General features: G+C 35.9%; 4 protein-coding genes and 3 long non-coding RNA genes across 7 annotated transcripts; all 7 read right to left on the bottom strand.

The window, feature by feature from the left end:
* Positions 1-810: 810 nt before the first annotated feature.
* LOC139100208 (cathepsin L-like) lies at positions 811-3,569 on the bottom strand. The gene is made up of 7 exons (XM_070652820.1): positions 3,186-3,569; positions 2,993-3,092; positions 1,799-2,257; positions 1,455-1,746; positions 1,213-1,258; positions 981-1,022; positions 811-901 (listed from the first exon to the last, which is right to left on the bottom strand). The coding sequence occupies exons 2-7, from the start codon at positions 3,071-3,073 to the stop codon at positions 811-813; spliced, it is 1,011 nt and encodes a 336-aa protein (XP_070508921.1). The 5' UTR covers positions 3,074-3,092; positions 3,186-3,569.
* A 144-nt stretch (positions 3,570-3,713) lies between these two features.
* Positions 3,714-5,885, bottom strand: LOC139100207 (leucine-rich repeat-containing protein egg-6-like). Its single transcript, XM_070652819.1, has 2 exons — positions 5,809-5,885; positions 3,714-5,313 (listed from the first exon to the last, which is right to left on the bottom strand). The coding sequence occupies exons 1-2, from the start codon at positions 5,817-5,819 to the stop codon at positions 3,771-3,773; spliced, it is 1,554 nt and encodes a 517-aa protein (XP_070508920.1). The 5' UTR covers positions 5,820-5,885; the 3' UTR covers positions 3,714-3,770.
* A 269-nt stretch (positions 5,886-6,154) lies between these two features.
* Positions 6,155-6,601, bottom strand: LOC139100380 (processed variable antigen). The gene has a single exon (XM_070652996.1). The coding sequence runs from the start codon at positions 6,599-6,601 to the stop codon at positions 6,155-6,157; it is 447 nt and encodes a 148-aa protein (XP_070509097.1).
* Positions 6,602-6,742: 141 nt separating this feature from the next.
* LOC139100199 (uncharacterized) lies at positions 6,743-8,178 on the bottom strand. Its single transcript, XR_011545413.1, has 3 exons — positions 7,892-8,178; positions 7,756-7,829; positions 6,743-7,148 (listed from the first exon to the last, which is right to left on the bottom strand). It is a non-coding gene; the product is annotated as an uncharacterized lncRNA (long non-coding RNA).
* Positions 8,179-9,312: 1,134 nt separating this feature from the next.
* On the bottom strand, positions 9,313-11,412 carry LOC139100337 (uncharacterized). The gene is made up of 3 exons (XR_011545438.1): positions 11,000-11,412; positions 10,013-10,089; positions 9,313-9,678 (listed from the first exon to the last, which is right to left on the bottom strand). It is a non-coding gene; the product is annotated as an uncharacterized lncRNA (long non-coding RNA).
* A 1,211-nt stretch (positions 11,413-12,623) lies between these two features.
* On the bottom strand, positions 12,624-13,818 carry LOC139100336 (uncharacterized). The gene is made up of 3 exons (XM_070652957.1): positions 13,553-13,818; positions 13,355-13,434; positions 12,624-12,929 (listed from the first exon to the last, which is right to left on the bottom strand). Exons 1-3 carry the CDS (start codon positions 13,767-13,769, stop codon positions 12,648-12,650), a joined length of 579 nt encoding a protein of 192 aa, XP_070509058.1. The 5' UTR covers positions 13,770-13,818; the 3' UTR covers positions 12,624-12,647.
* Positions 13,819-13,849: 31 nt separating this feature from the next.
* LOC139100330 (uncharacterized) lies at positions 13,850-15,641 on the bottom strand. The gene is made up of 3 exons (XR_011545436.1): positions 15,320-15,641; positions 14,377-14,453; positions 13,850-14,312 (listed from the first exon to the last, which is right to left on the bottom strand). It is a non-coding gene; the product is annotated as an uncharacterized lncRNA (long non-coding RNA).
* Between the last annotated feature and the right edge of the window lie 2,492 nt (positions 15,642-18,133).

The raw sequence follows: 18,133 nt of genomic DNA, 5'->3' as shown, positions 1-18,133 counted from the left end.
GTACGGGCATTAAAGAAGAATCCATTAGCAAGCAGTGATCCACGAAGTCGATCCTCATGATGAATTCTGGCCATAAATCGACTTGCAAAATTGTCATCATCTGGAAGTATGGTGAGTTGACTGTTGACTTTACTGATGTATAGCAGTGCCAATAATAGGAAAATTTTAAATGCCATGATGCTCGTTTAATGTCTCAAAGCACACTGATGGGTTTTTGGATATTTGGACTAAGTTTTTTTTTGTGTGCAATTTTACTATCAGGAGGCTTTTGGATTTGCTTATCAACTTCGCGGCTGTGATTCATGATTAAATTGTTTTTTTTTTTTTTTTTTTATGGTAGAATTGATAAATAATCTTCTGTGATGTCATGTGCTGTTATCTTTCGTAAAGGTCAGTTGTAGACATGTTTGCACTTTTTCTGGCTGTCTAGTGCTGTGATATGCTGAAAGTCATACACTGCTCATGGTTTTAAGCATATAAAGCTTAAAACCGTACGTTGAACACGATTTTGAGAACAAAATGCTTGCCTCCGTACTCATATCGCTGATCTTACAGATCAATTGTGTACCATGACCTCCTATAGATGCTGCCTGAAGCTGGATCTGTCGCTAGTTTCCATTTGCCAATTTCCAATACCAAAATGCTTGAATCTTACAAAAAACACGGTTTCAACTTACCAATGCACACGTTTTTAAGCCTAAAATGCTGAAATTCGAGTGATGCACACGGTTTTGATCATTAAATTTGAAAAGTCGTACGCTGTAAACGATTATTAACACAAATAACTTAAAAATCACTTTAATTTTGTTCTTATTTAGGAGTGGTTTTATTGAGTTTAACATAAACAGCATATTTTGATATCCCACAATGATTGTTTCGGTTTCTTGCTAGTCTGAAGTAACTAAAATGAAAGAAAGAAATGAGTTGTTAAGGCAAGACCTGACTTCCTTTACACATATTCACAAGAATTTCCAACTTACCCATTCTCACCCCAATAGGGACTCCATGAATTTTTGATGATCCTGGAAAAGTAGATTTGTTAATATATGCTGATTATTGTGTCTTAAGATGCTTTGATATGGTACATGTAAGCCACTATACCAAACTAGGTGGGTTACTTCACTATTTCAATGGTTTGATCATACCTTAATGAACCGTACCAATACCGGTTGAATCGAATTATTCTTGACAACCCCAATTTTATCAACTTACCAATAATCACCACCAACTCGATCAGTTCCATATCCAACGACTAATACTGCAAAATATCAATTATAACTCATATCTCAACCTTAAATTCAGTGTTGTCCAAACTGTTTTGAATGCCATGGCACAATTTTATGATAGGTCACAAGCAAATTTACGCACAGCATGGCTAAAGTACTTAAATGTGATACTAAAGTGCCGCGACACACAGCTTTGACAACACTTCCTCAATTCAACACCATACTAACCTGCATGATTCAACCATTGTGTACAATGTGGCTCAAAATAGACACCAGTTGAATATTCAAACAGTGACTCCTGATTAGCATCTATAGCTGCTGTGATTGGTCCATATAGTGCTACAGCTGTCTTTAAAGCTTCTTCATCACCAGGCGGAATTATAATTGGCTGTGAGAAGTTGTATCTAGTTTGTGATACATTGTATAAGCATATGCTGTCAACACCAAGGTACGGATATGCATTCTCAGTTGTTATGTCATTAAATCGTGAATATGCTAAGCTTGTTGCCATAAAGCCACCCTAAAATGAATTTATATGGATTAACTTTGTGTTATTTTTGAGGCTAACTTACATCACATCCATAATTGCCAATTTTAAGGTTCCTGTTACAGTCTATAAACTGCTGTTCCGATAACTTAGTGACGGATGTATTTGTGGCTATAGCAATAATGCTCTCAAGATGTCCAGTAGTTGCAAAAGCCCAGCATGCACCACATATGAATCCTTGATCCTGAACCGGTGACACAACACCCAACTTACGCCAATCAAGGCTGTCTGGGATGATCTGATCAAAGTCACGTGCCATAACAGGATTTGATTGAGTCAGGAACGTGTTGGCAAAGACTGAGAATTGAAATCCATTAAGGCTTCTACGTTGTGAGTCTGACAAGTCAGTTAGATGATTTACTTCCATTTTAAAGGTTCGGTCACTTCTCCTGTTGAACTTGTTAATCCTGTCTATACGCTTTTCGAAGATTTTCCGACTTTGCTCTTCCTGCATTTTGGATCTGTAATTTTTACAGAATCTTGTCTGGAAAATTGGAAAATTTTAATGGATTTTTGAGGTTTTTATTGTTATTTTTTAGTTCGTGATTGATGACTGGAATGCATTATTAGTTCGTCAATACAAATACCACAAAAAATAACGAATTTTATTGTTAAAAGTCATGATTAGACTCGGTAGTCGGACTTGACTGTCGAATTCTGTCAATACTGGATATTCAATATAGTTTCAGAGGTCAATTACTACAGTAATGGTAGGGTATTGTCCACCATAAGCACACCACTGGAACAATGTAGTGCTACATTTGGTACACCTTAACCCTACCATGTCATTATCGTCAAAATTTATCCAAGATCAAGACAGCAGATCAAAAAACGATGAAAATTGACTTAAAATGGATCTCGGTTAGCACTATTCTATTAATCCATCGGAATTTCGACACCAGGCCAGCGTGACTCTAGTATTAAGTGACATTGACTCGTGACTCTGAACCTAGCCTAAGCTACCAAGTGACACTGACCTGAGTTACTGAGTTACTTGACATAGTCACTTGGATTAGAATCACTTGATACTAATGTCACACTGGCTTTATGTCGGATTTCAGATCGATTAACCGAATTCGCTAAATATTGTAAAATCCAGAAACCTTCAGTAACATCCTATCCGAGCAGACAATGAGCGTTCTCAGCTATATTGACTGAGTATGCTCAAGAGGACGCTCATATATGCGAGTATCCTCATTATTTTTCAATAGCTCCTTACCTTGAATTCATAAAAGCTTTGCTCTGCTTCCACCCAACTCCCAAATTGACTCAATATAAATAAAATTATAAAAATGTCCATCCTGTCTCGTCCAGTTCAACTAACAAAAATGAAATAAAATATTTTTTAAACTTTTAAAAATTTCATTCTCGTGACCAACTTGAGCTATTTTTATGGCTCTATATTAAATTACTTTTAATTGCTTTTTGTTTAAGTCGTGATTTCAATATTTATGTGATTTTGAGGAACAAAAGGTAGCTTCTATACAGTTTATTTGTTGACTGTTGAATTGATAAGATGAGTTTTTTGATTGATGACTGACTGCTGTAGGGATTGGTCTTTTAAATTTAACGAAGATGAACTGAACGAGCCGAAGAAAACCGAACAGAGCTCAATGAAGTCGAACAGAACCGAATATTGTCGAACAGATCCGAATAGAGCAAAACAGACCCAAACACACCCGAACAGAGCCGAACATAAGCGAGCAGAGCCGAACAGAAACGATTAGAACCGAATAGAATCGAATAGATCCGAATAGTACCGGACAGAACCGAATAAAAACGAAAAGAACCAAACAAAGCCAAACGGAACCGAAAAAAGCCGAAAGAAGTGGAATAGAAACAATCAAAGCCGAAAAGACCCGAAAAGACTCGAAATGAGCCGGATAGAACCGAACAGATCCGAACACAACCGAACATAACCGAATGAAAAGGATTAGAGCTATTTATACACGAAACAAGCTTTATTGAAGTAAAATCAAAATAAATTTAGAAAAAAATTAGCAATTTAATACAATATTCGAATAGAAAGTCACAAAAGTAACTGAATTTGGTTGTGTTCTATCCAATGAAAAATTACATTCAGTTCCACTCAAATCAATCTTGACAGCATTCTTCAATCTCCATATGAATGTCTTATCAAACGGTACAATAGCTTTATTGTTCCTGAAATAAGCCTCAGATATCCTGTTATTGTCATTAATGACGTCAAATCGGATTCTAAGTGAATTATCGCTGAGGTTAAGGATGCTTAGTGCTGACAAAGTGTCAAAAACTTTATTCGGAAGTGCTGTGATTCTGTTGGCTGACAAGTCAATTTTCGTCAATTTTGTGAGTTCCGCAAAGGCTGCAGCCTCAATTGTCGTGATGTTATTGCCAACAATCTCCAATGTCTTCAAGTTTGTCAATGTCCTGAAGTCGCCAGCCTTTATTTTAGCCAATCCTGAATTCCTGACAGTCAATGACACTAAATTCTTATAGACCGTACCAATATTAAGTGGAAGAATCTCGACCGTCTGTGAATAAATCACCATAGCAAGCACTGCTGCATTTGTCTTGTCAGCTTCATGTGTTCCGTTCCATTTTACAGTCTGTTCTGCAGCTGTTCGGACAGATATTCTGGCATAGCATGAGTAGACATCAGCTACTGTCTTATATCCACATGTTCCATCACCAGATGTGCTGATCATAGCTTCAAGTTGCTCAATTTTATGCTCTAAATCAAGGATGTCAGCATCAAGGCTTGTTATGTTCTTATTGCACTGTTTAAGGTCTTCAGCTGTGGCATTAAGCTGTAACTTTACATTCTTAAGCTCCTCGGTACATTCTGTTGGACATAACTCTTCATCACCACATGGTTCACATTCTTGAGCTAGTTCAGATGCAGCAAGGAGGTCACGTGAAATTTTGAGTAAAAATGTCTCGGCAAAGCTGATTTCCTTGCAATTTCCAGGAAGTAAGCCCAATAAAGCAGTCACTTGAGTAGCTCCAGCTGCTATATTTGCCTGTCCATCAAGGCATGCTACCTTAAGATTCAAATTTGTTAATCCTGTTGTGCCTGTAAAGGCTGATGATCCAACGTACATGATTGGATTGCCTGTCAAGTCCAGAAGCATTAAGGAACTAAGATCCTTAAATGTTTCAGCAAAAATCACTTCCATTTCTCCATTTGTTATTCCCAAATACTTCAATCCAGTCACTGCCTTTAAACTTTCACCGTCCAAGAACTTAAAAGTTGTGTCTTCAAGCTGAATTCCTTCTAATGCTGTAAAGACTGCCTTAAGTCCCTCCGGAATTTGCAAGACTTTTTTGCCAACCGAGACGAAAACTTTAACTGCCGAATTTGCAGTCGTTCCTGGACTTCCAATTGCATTTTTGATAACATCCGATGGTTTTAGATCAGCTTGAAGCTCACATGTTGTAAATTTTGTTGTTATTGCTGTCCAAACTTGTTGATCGGGTCTGTAGTAGCAATTTATTTCGATGTCAATTGCCAGAGTAGTTTGGAGAGTGAAGAGTATGGTTAAGAACCTTAAAATGTATCTGAAATTAAGGAAAAGGGAGTTTTGGGTGAGGTTTGGTCAAGAAGCACAAGTCGGTTAGTTGATCAACATCCAGACTCAGGTTGGATTGACTCTGATGTCCGTAGAACCAAGTCAGAACTGCTCAGTGACTCAATGGCACGGTCCTGGTTCTGGGCTCAATCACATCAGTCATTCAGTCATTCAGTCATTCAGTCATTCAGTCATTCAGTCATTCAGTCATTCAGTCATTCAGTCATTCAGTCATTCAGTCATTCAGTCATTCAGTCATTCAGTCATTCAGTCATTCAGTCATTCAGTCATTCAGTCATTCAGTCAGTACAGTCATTCAGTAACCCGGTCGATCAGTCACTCATCCAATCAGTCACAGGGTACCGAGTCAGGGTCACTCAGTTACTCAGCCACTCGATGAACCAGAGACATTCCAGCTTCATTCCAAATTCCAAATCCATCAACCGACTTGTGATATTCCAATTAGTTCCACACCAGTTCCTACCTTATCCTCATATTTGCACCTTAATTATCAATGTCAATTCCAATGCCTATCCCCTTCAATTACACTCAACTGACTATTCTGAAAACCAAAAATCCCGCCTAATTTAAGCACATTATTGTACAAACAAAAATGTTGTTTGATATCCGATAAGCAGCTGTTAATTATTCAAACAATAATTTTTAATTATGTCATATCAGTTTATGATTTTTTGTGGAACTAATATCCATAAAAATTTCAAGTTTATTGTGAATATTTCAAGGAATACAAATAAATTATTATTTTTTGGCAAATATTAGAGTACTTTCGGCAATTACTAAGCAATTATTAAACATTTTTTTTGGATAGATTAAATGACACATAAGTGTGCTGATTTGTTGGCTGAATAGACTGCATCAATGTCGAGATTTGGGTGAGATTGTGGTTGTCTTGTGTGTCTTGTGTCTCTTGTGTCTCTTGTGTCTCTTGTGTCTCTTGTGTCTCTTGTGTCTCTTGTGTCTCTTGTGTCTCTTGTGTCTCTTGTGTCTCTTGTGTATGTCATTTGTGTCATCTGTGTCTCTTGTGTCTCTGTGTCTTCTGTGTCTCTTGTGTCTCTTGTGTCTCTTGTGTCTCTTGTGTCTCTTGTGTATGTCATTTGTGTCTCTTGAGTCTCTTGTGTCTCTTGTGTTTCTTGTGTCTCTTGTGTGTCTTGTGTGTCTTGTGTCTCTTGTGTCTCTTGTGTCTCTTGTGTGTCTTGTGTTTCTTGTGTCTCTTGTGTCTCTTGTGTCTCTTGTGTCTCTTGTGTCATCTGTATCATCTTTGTCATATGTGTCTTTTGTGTCTCTTGCGTTTCTTGCGTCTCTTCTGTCTCGAATTCTCGGTACCTCGATGTCTCGGTGTTGATCTTTAGGTGCTAGACATCCTCATCAATACTAAAACATCCCAAAAAAATCCTCAATTTTCTCCTCAAAATATCATTAAAATTTTATTAATTTTTCCAGTCATTTTACATCCAAAAATTATTATTTATTTCAAAAAACTAAATCACAAAAAATTCAACGTCACTTTTAATGAGGCTTCACAGACAACACCTGAACATCATCATCCTTCAAATACATCACTTCATTCAGCTTCTCCTTATCACCTTTTGTCATCTCTTTGTACAATGAATAGACACAGATGAACATGTAAAAACTGAAGACTGATTCTATAAAGTAAATTAATGAATAAAAGCACATCAAATCGCCAATTTGATGTCCCATGATGAAGAAGAAGCTCATAAAGTATAATAATGAGATGAATAGGAAGAGAAATCCACTGAATAGCTGTAGGGTCATGTGTGGTTTGAGCCATTTTGGTTTGTTCTGGAAAAGAATTGGAATTTTAATAAATATTGTCAATTTTGTGGGTTTTTATGGTCATTTGTGGTTAGTTTATCTTTAGGTCTAGACTCTAGAGCTCCTAGGGATACTCAAGGTGCGTCTGGGAAGAATATGACTACATAATCAATTCATAATAAATAAATGGTTGAGTATCTCCTGTTCTGGATAGTTTGAGACACACTTCTTTGGGTTATACAAGCATTACAGTCATTACAGAAAGGAGAGGGAGCCTGGGAGTTAAGAAGAGGGAAGGATTGATGGTAGGGGTGGATGGATGGATGGATGAAGGGGTCGTAAGGTTTCTAGAAGTCTCAGTTGTGATTAATTGTCTACACTGAGACCAAGACAATAAGGAAATTATTCAGAATCTTGGTCTCGACTGATCGAAGACATGAACGTCCTGTTCTTAGTCTCGAGACTCAGGTAAGGATCCTTCGAGGAAATAGAGGCAGGAATCACAATTTTCAGGATTTTTGACACCACTTAACATGCAAAAATCTTAAGACACGTCACTTTTTTCACGATTTTCTTCATATTCCTTCTCAGATCCACTTCTTAATGTGCCTAACTAAACAATAGCTTTACTCACCTGATCAATTGCATAAAAGAACCACACTATAAACAGAATATAACTCAATCTAAAAATTGTAAAATAATCCTCATCTAAAATCAAAACAAAAAATCCTAATTAGTCCACAGCATTAATCTAATCTAAAGTAACTCACATTCAGACAAAGCTGGAAACAAAGCAATCGCTTTTGGTTTTGAAGGTTCTGACGTCCTTAGTCGTGTGATAATCATACTAATTTCATATATGACAATAAAATAGCTCCAAAAGATGTTTCCATTCTTTAAATCAAAACATCCAGACACGATCTTGATTTTTGGTGCCATTTTTTATTTTTGGTTACCTGAGGCGAAAAACTGATTAAATTTGAGACTTTTTAATGAGCTATTGTGTCACATAGATTTAATCGATTGAGGCTAAGACTGAAAATGATTATTGAGAGAATTTGCTAGGATTTGTACGGAAGTGATGTCATTTATTTTTGTACTAAAATTTGAAATTTTTTATGTCATTGTCAACAATTTAAATGGACACAATTCAACTTCCAGGTAACTTCCCACCTGTCCAAAATCAATCATGTGACATTATTGATGAATTACTCCCAAAATCAAATATTATTTTCGTAAAAAATCCCCTGAGAGACGATTAATCTCTGTTACTTAATTTACTCATTATTCTCAGACTGTCTTATCACTTTGATTCTCAATTTGGAAGTGATCTTGATTCTCACAACAACAAAATTGTCAATGTGATCTTGAAAAAGTTCATGATTCATGTGAAATATGTCATTATTATGATGGTTGTGATGCAGACTTAATTGCTTACTTCACTAAAAGTATTAAGTGTGATCCATGGCTTCCTTATCTGAGTCTCTATACCTGCCTGTGATGTAGACAGTGTCATATATTTTGATAAGGGATCGATTAATTGTTGCAGGGATGGACAACCTTTTGTTTTTTTGCGGTATATCTAGGTTGTAATGTATTCTATTGAAATTTTATTGGGTATATGGAATTTCCAAAGAATTTTGACAGCAAAATATTGTGCCGCGGCACATAGGTAGTCCATTACTGATTTATAACGTTGAATTATTACGGGAAAGGTTCAGGAATCTATGGATATTCTTAGTTATGAGCTTAAAGACTGACCCAGCGATAGAGTCAGCTTCATAACTGATTGATGAAGGCCATAGATCACACTTGATCCGTACGGCCAGCGAAGTAAGTAAGTAGTTAGGCTGACCCTAGCATTATCCGAATATTCATGTATTTATCGTTATTTTCCATGCAATATTCAATGATATTAAAGTTTACAGAACATAAAATGAGACATTTATACTCACCTCTAAACAAAGAACACAACTATCAGTCTGAAATTAAGTAATTAAATGAAGGGGAATTCCTTATTAAAGGCTGTAAAATAAATTATAAATCTTATCAGTATGACAATTAATATTCAGTCACACAAGTGATCCAGAGAGTATAATACAATTTTGTCAGGGACGCACAAGAGAGTCGGAGACGGAGTTGGAGGCACAGAGGGAGTGCGACTTCAAATTATGTCCAATAAGGCTGCATATTATTCATCTAATATCCAATAATCTTTATTAACACATTTTTCTACAATTTATCAGCTTTAATTAAACTAAAAATGTCCTATAAATTCATTATTCCGAAGACTCTCGTATCCATTACACGAACAATCAAAGCCGAAAACATTTAGTCATTCTCAAATGATTGCTGACTTGCTAGTTAATGTTCTTATCAATTCCGCTTCATTAGCAGCTGAGATTGCATTAAATAAGGAATAACTGCAAATTGTTAAGATGACGAAAGCAACACCCAAGAAGAAAATAGGATGGAAAAAGCATAATCCGTAAGTAGTCAGGATGATTCCAAGAAATGCATTTTTGAAAGTATACGGCAACAGGTTTCGTGGCTCATTCTAAAAGAAAATGGTGATTTGAATTGAATTTTTAGATTTTTTGAGTGAATAAAAACCACAAAAATGAACAGAAAAGGAGCATGCTCACAAATTTGAGCATCTCAACGGTATTGTTTGGGTATACGCTCATATAGGTGTGTATGCTCATTGTCTGTTAGGGAAATTAGATACTTTTCGTTGATAATCCCTAACATACAAAGAGTATACTCACCTATATGAGCACATTCAGAGCATTCTTATTTCATAAAGATGAGCATGCTCATAAAAGTGAGTATACTCAGAGTATGCTATTTGTCTGTTAGGATAATATCCAAATAAACTTAATAATCCTTACCATTTTGACTCCATCCAGAAAATAATATGAAATTACAGACATAATTGACAATATGATGACACCAAACAGTCCATAAGCTGCAAAGAAACAATTTTGGCATTGTTGTTAGTTTTAGCATTAGAAACTGTTCATTTATTACGTTGCGCTTCTATAGAAGAAGGAAGATGGGCGTGAGACAGTCGACCTGTTGCTTTTAGTAATAAGTGATGGACCACACAGCATGGAACTGATATAAATTTTTAATTTTGGAAGCAAATTGACGCAATTAAACTGTGAGAGTTTGTCACAAAATATAATTCAAGGAGAAATTTTCTTCTTAATACGGAAGAGTATAGACATGAAAAAGTGTGATGATTGTTCTGCTCTAGTTCCTCAATATTTATGATTATTTCTCTCCTAATATATATGTTAATGAATATACGCTAAGTTTATAGCAATAATTTTTGTGTCTATTTCTGTAGATGTCTTATTTTGTGAGCGCGAATTCTATTTTTAAACATATTTTGATGAATTTTATGAGTTCAGCTGAGGGTCATGCACTATCAATAATGAGGGAAAATTGTGGAAACAAAAATACAATTTTTTATCATTTTTCTATCGAAAATCAAGGTTAAAGCTGTCAATCCCAAATATACCCAAATTCAGAATTAGCAGTACTTTAATGTAGAGGTGCTCTAACTGGAGTGTGGACCAGAGTTGCAAAACAGGTGCCTGTGACAGGGAAAAACCGTAAAAAATTCTTGATAATTTGAATGGATTTGTAAGAAAATTATCAATAATTTGTGAGGTTTTTGCCTGTCACAGACACCTGTTTTGCAACTCTGGTATGGACCTCGTGAAGAAAAATTGAAGAATGTTCTTCAAAAATGAGGTTCATGTGACTCCTAGCCTCATTTCTACCCCAACCCTAAACGAAAAATTTAAAGCTACACTCCTCACATTCCATCCTAATTGTCTAATTGTCTAAATAACACAAAACATACTCACAAATGCAATCATTTTCATAGAAAACAGTTCTAATAAATCCATCCTCACTCTCACTAAATCGTACGTCATTAAATGCAGCATAATAGAATCCAGCACTCCCAAACGACATAAAAATTACTCCCAAAATATTTAACAACAGTTCCAGTCGACAAATTAGAATATTTCCTGATTTTAGATCACAACACAGGCAGGAGTTGAAGTGTGGAATTATTGAGGTTCTTGAATTTTGTGGCATTTTTCAACTTTTTTACATAATTTTATGGAAATAGCTTAGAATTATCCACAAATTTTCCTAAATTTAACTAAAAATCCCAAAAAAAGCAATAAAATTCAAAAAGCAAATCCAGCAAAAATTTGCAAATAAACACAACTTATTTAGCAGAATGCTTTATCACTAACTGACTCCGACCTAGTAGACTAGTCAATATAATAAAAAAAAAGAAGATTTGTTTTGAAAATTTCAATGTCAAGAAAGCTGAGAAATTTATTTAAAATTGTGTGTGATTTAAATCAGTTAAGCATGTGTGTGCATTAGTACATGCTTTACGACTTGATGATAAGGATTTTAATTCAAGACTTAAATGCTTACTCATTTACTTCCTTCGCTGGTTGTACAGAACAGCTGTGATCCATGACATTACACAAGACTCTATCGATGACTTCCACTTGCCAATTTCTGATACCTAATGCTATACTATCTCTATCGACAGCTTCCTTCCAAGAGTTCTTTGGACGTCCAAGGGTCCTAATCACTTGAATTAGAATATGGTAGGATATGGTAAATTATGAGTTTACTAGTGGACTAGTGGATTGGATGAAGGAACGTCATGGAAGAAAGATGTTGGTAGAATCAGTATTGCATTTGGTATTAGAAATTGGCAGTCAGAAGTTGTAGCATAGACAGAAGCCTAAGGTGTATGCAAATAGGGTGCTCAAGCACATTTCCTCGATAAGGCAAAATGACAGCGATTAAGCCAGTTTTGGGCGGCATCTGAGGATGTCATGGATCACCCTTGACGGTCTCTATATGGCCAACGAAGGAAGTAAAATAAGTAAGTGAATGAGCGTACCAACGAGAAAGGTTGGCTTTTGGAGTCGGACTTTCTACTACGATTTGAGTCCAATTAAGATGACAAATTTGACAGAAAACAAAGGCTGGGGGGACTCATTCCTTCTTCCTACAAAATTCTTAAATCTTCTAGAGTTCCGCGACACAAAAAAACCAATTTTTTGTCACATAATACACAATAACAAGCATCACACTTTCCAGCACATCCTCATGTATTACCCAACAACAATCAACATAATACTTACATATGACGTCACTTTTCAATGTCAAATACTGTGAAATATAATCTGTAATTAAATGCTTCTGCTGTTCATCATTGACTAAAATAATTCCAACAAATCCAAAAGCCACAGCAGCAACAGCACCAAATATATTTGCAATAAAGTCAATCCAACACATAATAATGTTTATTTTTTTAATATTACAGTAGCTGTGGCTATAAATGGTCACTAAGTTCATCCTCAACTGCATTAGATTTAGTATGAAGCAAGACTGACTTAATATGCAATAACAAGTCATGTAAACAATAGAAAAATCATGCAAGAATCAACAAGATTTTAATTTTTATGTGCATTTATTCTAAACAATATTATTTATTGAGTATGGAGGTGGAACCCGAGGATACATTGGAACTTTATTTGTATTTTTTGTCGACTGATTTGCTTCCTGAAGTTCAAGCTTTAAATTTTCCATAATTTCAGCCAACATGTTGTCATACAGCGAGTAACTGCAGATGGATGTAAAGCACAGGATGGCACCGATGCAGAAGTATGTGTTAATGTCGCTGATGTTGGAGACAATTAATGACATTCCGGCAAATGCGTTGATGAATGTGAACGGGAGGAGGTTTTGGGGAATTTTCTGTGGAAATTTTTGGGGATAAAAATTTATTAAATGACATTTAAATTTTGCATGACAGGCAAAGAGACAGCCTTAGTGGCCCAATAAGTAGCAACCCAACCTTCGCGTGGTGAGAGGCCATTAATCCAAGTAACATAGTGGGATGAGGGCTCTGGTTAATCAGGGTATGTTGGCCCAACAAGCCGCCATCCTTAAATCAAAGCTACGAAACCCAAAGCAAGGGTCAGACACTCCAGTGGTACAGTACTGTACTTACTGTACTTGTTGAGTTAATATGGAACTGTACTGTGCTTTTGGATTGTCTGACCCTTGACCCAAAGGAAGGAATACCGGACTGGATCTCTCAATGGCCAGCTTCAGCCGCCGACTGATGGCTTGCATGTATGATCTTTGCCTGTTAGGGATTCAAAATCATTTAAATTTACCTTTTTGATTCCATTGATGTAGTAGTTGCAGATTATGATGAGAATTACTAAAATTAGGATCACTGCTGTCCAGTTTTGAGCTGTAAATTAATAATATGATGTATTTTAATTTGATGAAATTTGAGGAAGCAGTCAATGCCAAAAATTATTCAAAATTGACCCAAAAAAACCCAAAATTGATTCAATATTCCTACTCACCATTAACTTCATGTCCAGTCATCCTCTCAACCAATGCCAACAGCTGATTCCGTGAATTTTCATACTCATCATACTCAATATCAATAACTTTAACAATTCCAAACGATATTGTTGCCAAAAATGCAAAAACAGTCACTGTTAAAACAGCAAAAGCCCATAAAAGATTCAAAAATGCCAAAGGTATGCAGCAAAATTGTGATGCTCTCGGAACTGTCATGGCGGCTATTTTTGTGGAAATTTTAGTTAATCTGTGCTATGTCTAGTGCTTAATATGAACTGAATAAAAAACTGCTGAGATTCACAATTTTTATTAATAATTCTCAATTTTTATTATCAGCAACTCTCAATTTTTTGGACAGTCTACGTATTACTGGTGACGTCCTTCATGCTGCTCATCTAATACACAACATGAGTTTCATCATTAATTGTAATATCTCGTTCTGGATGGGAACATATGTCCATATGTTGCAATATCACAGGAACTACGAACCCACTGCTCATTAACATTAGGACAGTAATCACATTGGTATACAGGAACAGCACTTGGATGAACATTTTGCATCTCAATCTCTGCTAATTGCAATTTTCTTTGATTTTCTTGGAGTATCCAATCATAAAGTGAGTAATTGGCGATGCCAACAAGCATGTAAAAGACACCAATGATTCCCAATAAGCTGAGGAAGCTGGCGCCGTACAGAAGGAAGCTTATTGAGATTGTGACATTTTTGAAGGTAAATGGAAGCAGATATTCGGGTTTATTCTGTGAATTTAGACAGTATTTGATAAATAGTAAGAATGAGTCATGCCTGAGGTCAACAACTTACCCTTCTAATGCCGTGAATAAAAAATAAACAAATCACAGCACAAATTGTCTCAACACCGATAAGGAAGAATCCAGTTGCTGTGTAGAATGTGAGATTTGGTTATTTTATGAGATTTGTTCAATTAAAGTAACCTAAGATTATGTATAGTCCCTAAAAAGTCAAGTAATTAAAATGTAAAGTCAAGTAGGATTACTAGAAAGTCAAATAGAGAAGCCAAAAGTCAAGTTAGGCCAGAAAAACTTGATTCAAATTATCATATGTCAAATAAGGTAACCAAAAGTCAAGTAAGTTAACCAAAAGTCAAGTGAAATAGTCAAAAATCAGGTAAAATCGTCAAAAGTCATGAAAGCTTATAAAAATTCAAGTTGAATAGCCAAAAAGTCAAGTAACACTTGATAAAAATCAATTAAAAACAAATAAATTGATTACAGATTTAAGTACGATTACCAAAAGTCAAGTAAGACTATCAAAAGTCAAGTAAGATCATCCAAAGTCAAGTAGTCAACAAAGGTCAAGTATAATCTTCAAAAATCAAGTAAAGATGTATAATGTCAAGTAAATTTAGATAAACTCAATGAAAGTCAAGTAGATTGACTCAAAAAAGTCAAGTAAATTGACTAAGAAAGTCAAGTAGATTGACTAAGAAATTCAAGTAGATTTGCTCAAAAAGTCAAGTAGATTAATTCAAAAAGTCAAGTAAATTGACTCAATAAAAGTCAAGTAGATTGACTCAATAAAAGTCAAGTAGATTGACTCAAAAAGTCAAGGAGATTGACTCTAAAAGTCAAGTAAGGTCAACAAGCTAATAATTACGCCTCTAGTGGAATCAGTGAAAGTCAAGTTGAGTCAAGAAAGTCAAGTAACATCAATAAAAGTCAAGTAACATCAACAAAAGTCAAGTAAAGTCTTCAAAAGTCAAGTAAACCTCTCCCAAAGCACTTACAATATTTAAAAGATGAATGAAAATAATTATCAATTGACAAAATCACCGGCGTTCCATTCAATCCATGTATAAAAAAGACATATGTAGTAATTAAAAGTCCAAAAATAAATGTAAAAAATTCAATCCAACACCAAAAAATATTTCCTGTTTTTAAACTACAACAACAACATTGTGTAACTCTTTTAATTTTCATATTTTATTATAATTTATTTAACATTTAATTATTTTATTTGCACAAATTTAAAATCAACACAAAAATAAAGCGATCGAGCATAAAATCTTCCCGTTGGCTTACTGAGATCATTTGCACATGTGTGAATTAAAAAAAAAATAAAGAATTTTTTGAGCAAATTATGAGAGCGTAAATTCTCTGAATAGTATTTAAAGAATTATAAACATGATAAGAATATTCAATAATTTTTTGTATTTGTTCCTCACAGTGGTGTAGTGAGACTTTTTAGGCGCCCCGGGGTGATTTTGGTTTCTTGTCACCCCGGGGTAATTTTGAGGCAGAAATGGTTTCTCTTCCTGATTTCGTTAACATTTTGGTATATTATTCAAGGTTAAATAAGGCTTATTGACTATTGAGACCTCTTAGGTGCCCCGGGGTAATTTGGATTTCTGGGTGCCCCGGGGTAATTTCGAGTACGGAATTCCTCTTGTTGATTTTGCATATTTTTATATTACTCAAGGTTTATCGGCTAATTTGATGTTTAGACCGCTTAGGCGCCCCGGGGTAATTTAGAATTTTTTTGGCGCCCCGGGGTAACTTTGAGGTAGGTTCTCCTGATTTTGGTATTTTTTCCTAACATATTGGTATTGTATTCAAGGAGTATACAGTAATTTTGTAGTTAGTCAACTTAGGCGCCCCGGGGTAATTTTGAGTAATGAATGATTCTTCTTCCTGTTTTTATCAATTTTGCTGTATTATTCAAGTTTTTCAAGATCAATTGGCTAATTTATTAGTGAGTCTGCCTAAGCGCCCCGGGGTAATTATTTTTTTTTTTTTTTGGCGCTTCGGAGTAATTTTGAGGTAGGAAAAATTTTTGATCCTGATTTTGTTAACATTTTGGTATATTATTTAAGGTTTATAAAGCTTATCAACTAGTTTAGTAGTAGGATCTTTAGACGCCCCGGGGTAATTTGGGTTTTTATGCCGCACCGGGGTAATTCTGAGTATAGAATCATATAGTGAATATTATTCAAAGTTTAACAATGTTAATTTTGCTGATTTATCGTCTAATAAGCTTTAGTCATAAGAGGGGTTAGTCGATTCGAACCCAACTCCCCATTAAACACGTGGCACAATAATTCATACTTTAAGTTAACTCCAATAAAATTCTCAAATATTAATTTAAATTGCCCTACATATTGGCACATAGCAGTATACAGTTTGGACATCACCAATTCAACCCACTTAAAGGTCGACATGTCCCGAATGTTTTTGAACATAATAAGGATTACTTTCGACATTTCTACGCTCAGTTTCCTTATACAATGAATAAGCAGCAATTGAGACATATGAATATATAAATCCAATTAATCCAAATACACATGAAAAAAGGAGGATGTAATGTGTGAGTCTAATGTAAAATAAGATGAGAAATAAGTTTAAAACAGCAAATAAGGAGTTGACAGCTCCTGGTGTACCATAGAAGATGATGTATGGCAGCATCAAGTGTGTTTCCCACTAAAAATATTCAAATTAGTGATGTCAATTAAGAAATTTTAGTGACTTACATTCTTAATTCCTTTCAGGAACAAAACACAACAAATCGCTGATAATAAGCTGTATACCACTAACATGACGGAGGCCATGGCACCGAGTAAATTAAGCAATCTCACTAGAAAATGAAATTTAATTAAATAATTAGTAAGTCAGGTGTAGGTCAGGTGTAGGTTAGGTGTAGGTCAGGTGTAGGTCAGGTGTAGGTTAGGTGTAGGTTAGGTGTAGGTCAGGTGTAGGTTAGGTTTAGGTTAGGTGTAGGTCAGGTGTAGGTTAGGTGTAGGTTAGGTGTAGGTTAGGTGTAGGTTAGGTGTAGGTCAGGTGTAGGTTAGGTGTAGGTTAGGTGTAGGTTAGGTGTAGGTTAGGTGTAGGTCAGGTGTAGGTCAGGTGTAGGTCAGGTGTAGGTTAGGTGTAGGTTAGGTGTAGGTTAGGTGTAGGTTAGGTGTAGGTCAGGTGTAGGTCAGGTGTAGGTTAGGTGTAGGTTAGGTGTAGGTTAGGTGTAGGTCAGGTGTAGGTTAGGTGTAGGTTAGGTGTAGGTCAGGTGTAGGTTAGGTGTAGGTTAGGTGTAGGTTAGGTGTAGGTCAGGTGTAGGTTAGGTGTAGGTCAGGTGTAGGTCAGGTGTAGGTTAGGTGTAGGTTAGGTGTAGGTTAGGTGTAGGTTAGGTGTAGGTTAGGTGTAGGTTAGGTGTAGGTCAGGTGTAGGTTAGGTGTAGGTTAGGTGTAGGTTAGGTGTAGGTTAGGTGTAGGTCAGGTGTAGGTCAGGTGTAGGTTAGGTGTAGGTCAGGTGTAGGTTAGGTGTAGGTCAGGTGTAGGTTAGGTATAGGTTAGGTGTAGGTTAGGTGTAGGTTAGGTGTAGGTCAGGTGTAGGTTAGGTGTAGGTTAGGTGTAGGTTAGGTGTAGGTTAGGTGTAGGTCAGGTGTAGGTCAGGTGTAGGTTAGGTGTAGGTCAGGTGTAGGTCAGGTGTAGGTTAGGTGTAGGTTAGGTGTAGGTCAGGTGTAGGTTAGGTTTAGGTTAGGTGTAGGTCAGGTGTAGGTTAGGTGTAGGTTAGGTGTAGGTTAGGTGTAGGTTAGGTGTAGGTCAGGTGTAGGT

Source organism: Chironomus tepperi, unplaced genomic scaffold (assembly GCF_022539635.2).
Source record: "Chironomus tepperi strain 1889 unplaced genomic scaffold, CSIRO-AGI_Ctep_v1 contig_58, whole genome shotgun sequence".
In the NCBI taxonomy this organism is placed as follows: Eukaryota; Metazoa; Arthropoda; class Insecta; order Diptera; family Chironomidae; genus Chironomus; species Chironomus tepperi.
The sequence above is the reverse complement of the archived record's forward strand: the minus strand, read 5'-3'. Positions and strand labels throughout refer to the sequence as shown.

Excerpts from the sequence above, each read along its gene's own strand:
- LOC139100208 (XM_070652820.1), bottom strand. The coding sequence starts at position 3,073 with ATGGACATTTTTATAATTTTATTTATATTGAGTCAATTTGGGAGTTGG. Across the intron at positions 2,258-2,992 it reads AAAGCTTTTATGAATTCAAG|ACAAGATTCTGTAAAAATTA; the intron begins GTAAGGAGCTAT and ends CCAATTTTCCAG. Across the intron at positions 1,747-1,798 it reads TTGGCAATTATGGATGTGAT|GGTGGCTTTATGGCAACAAG; the intron begins GTAAGTTAGCCT and ends AATTCATTTTAG.
- LOC139100380 (XM_070652996.1), bottom strand. The coding sequence starts at position 6,601 with ATGATACAGATGACACAAGAGACACAAGAGACACAAGAGACACAAGAG.
- LOC139100336 (XM_070652957.1), bottom strand. The coding sequence starts at position 13,769 with ATGACAGTTCCGAGAGCATCACAATTTTGCTGCATACCTTTGGCATTT. Across the intron at positions 13,435-13,552 it reads GACTGGACATGAAGTTAATG|CTCAAAACTGGACAGCAGTG; the intron begins GTGAGTAGGAAT and ends ATTAATTTACAG. Across the intron at positions 12,930-13,354 it reads ACATCAATGGAATCAAAAAG|AAAATTCCCCAAAACCTCCT; the intron begins GTAAATTTAAAT and ends AAATTTCCACAG.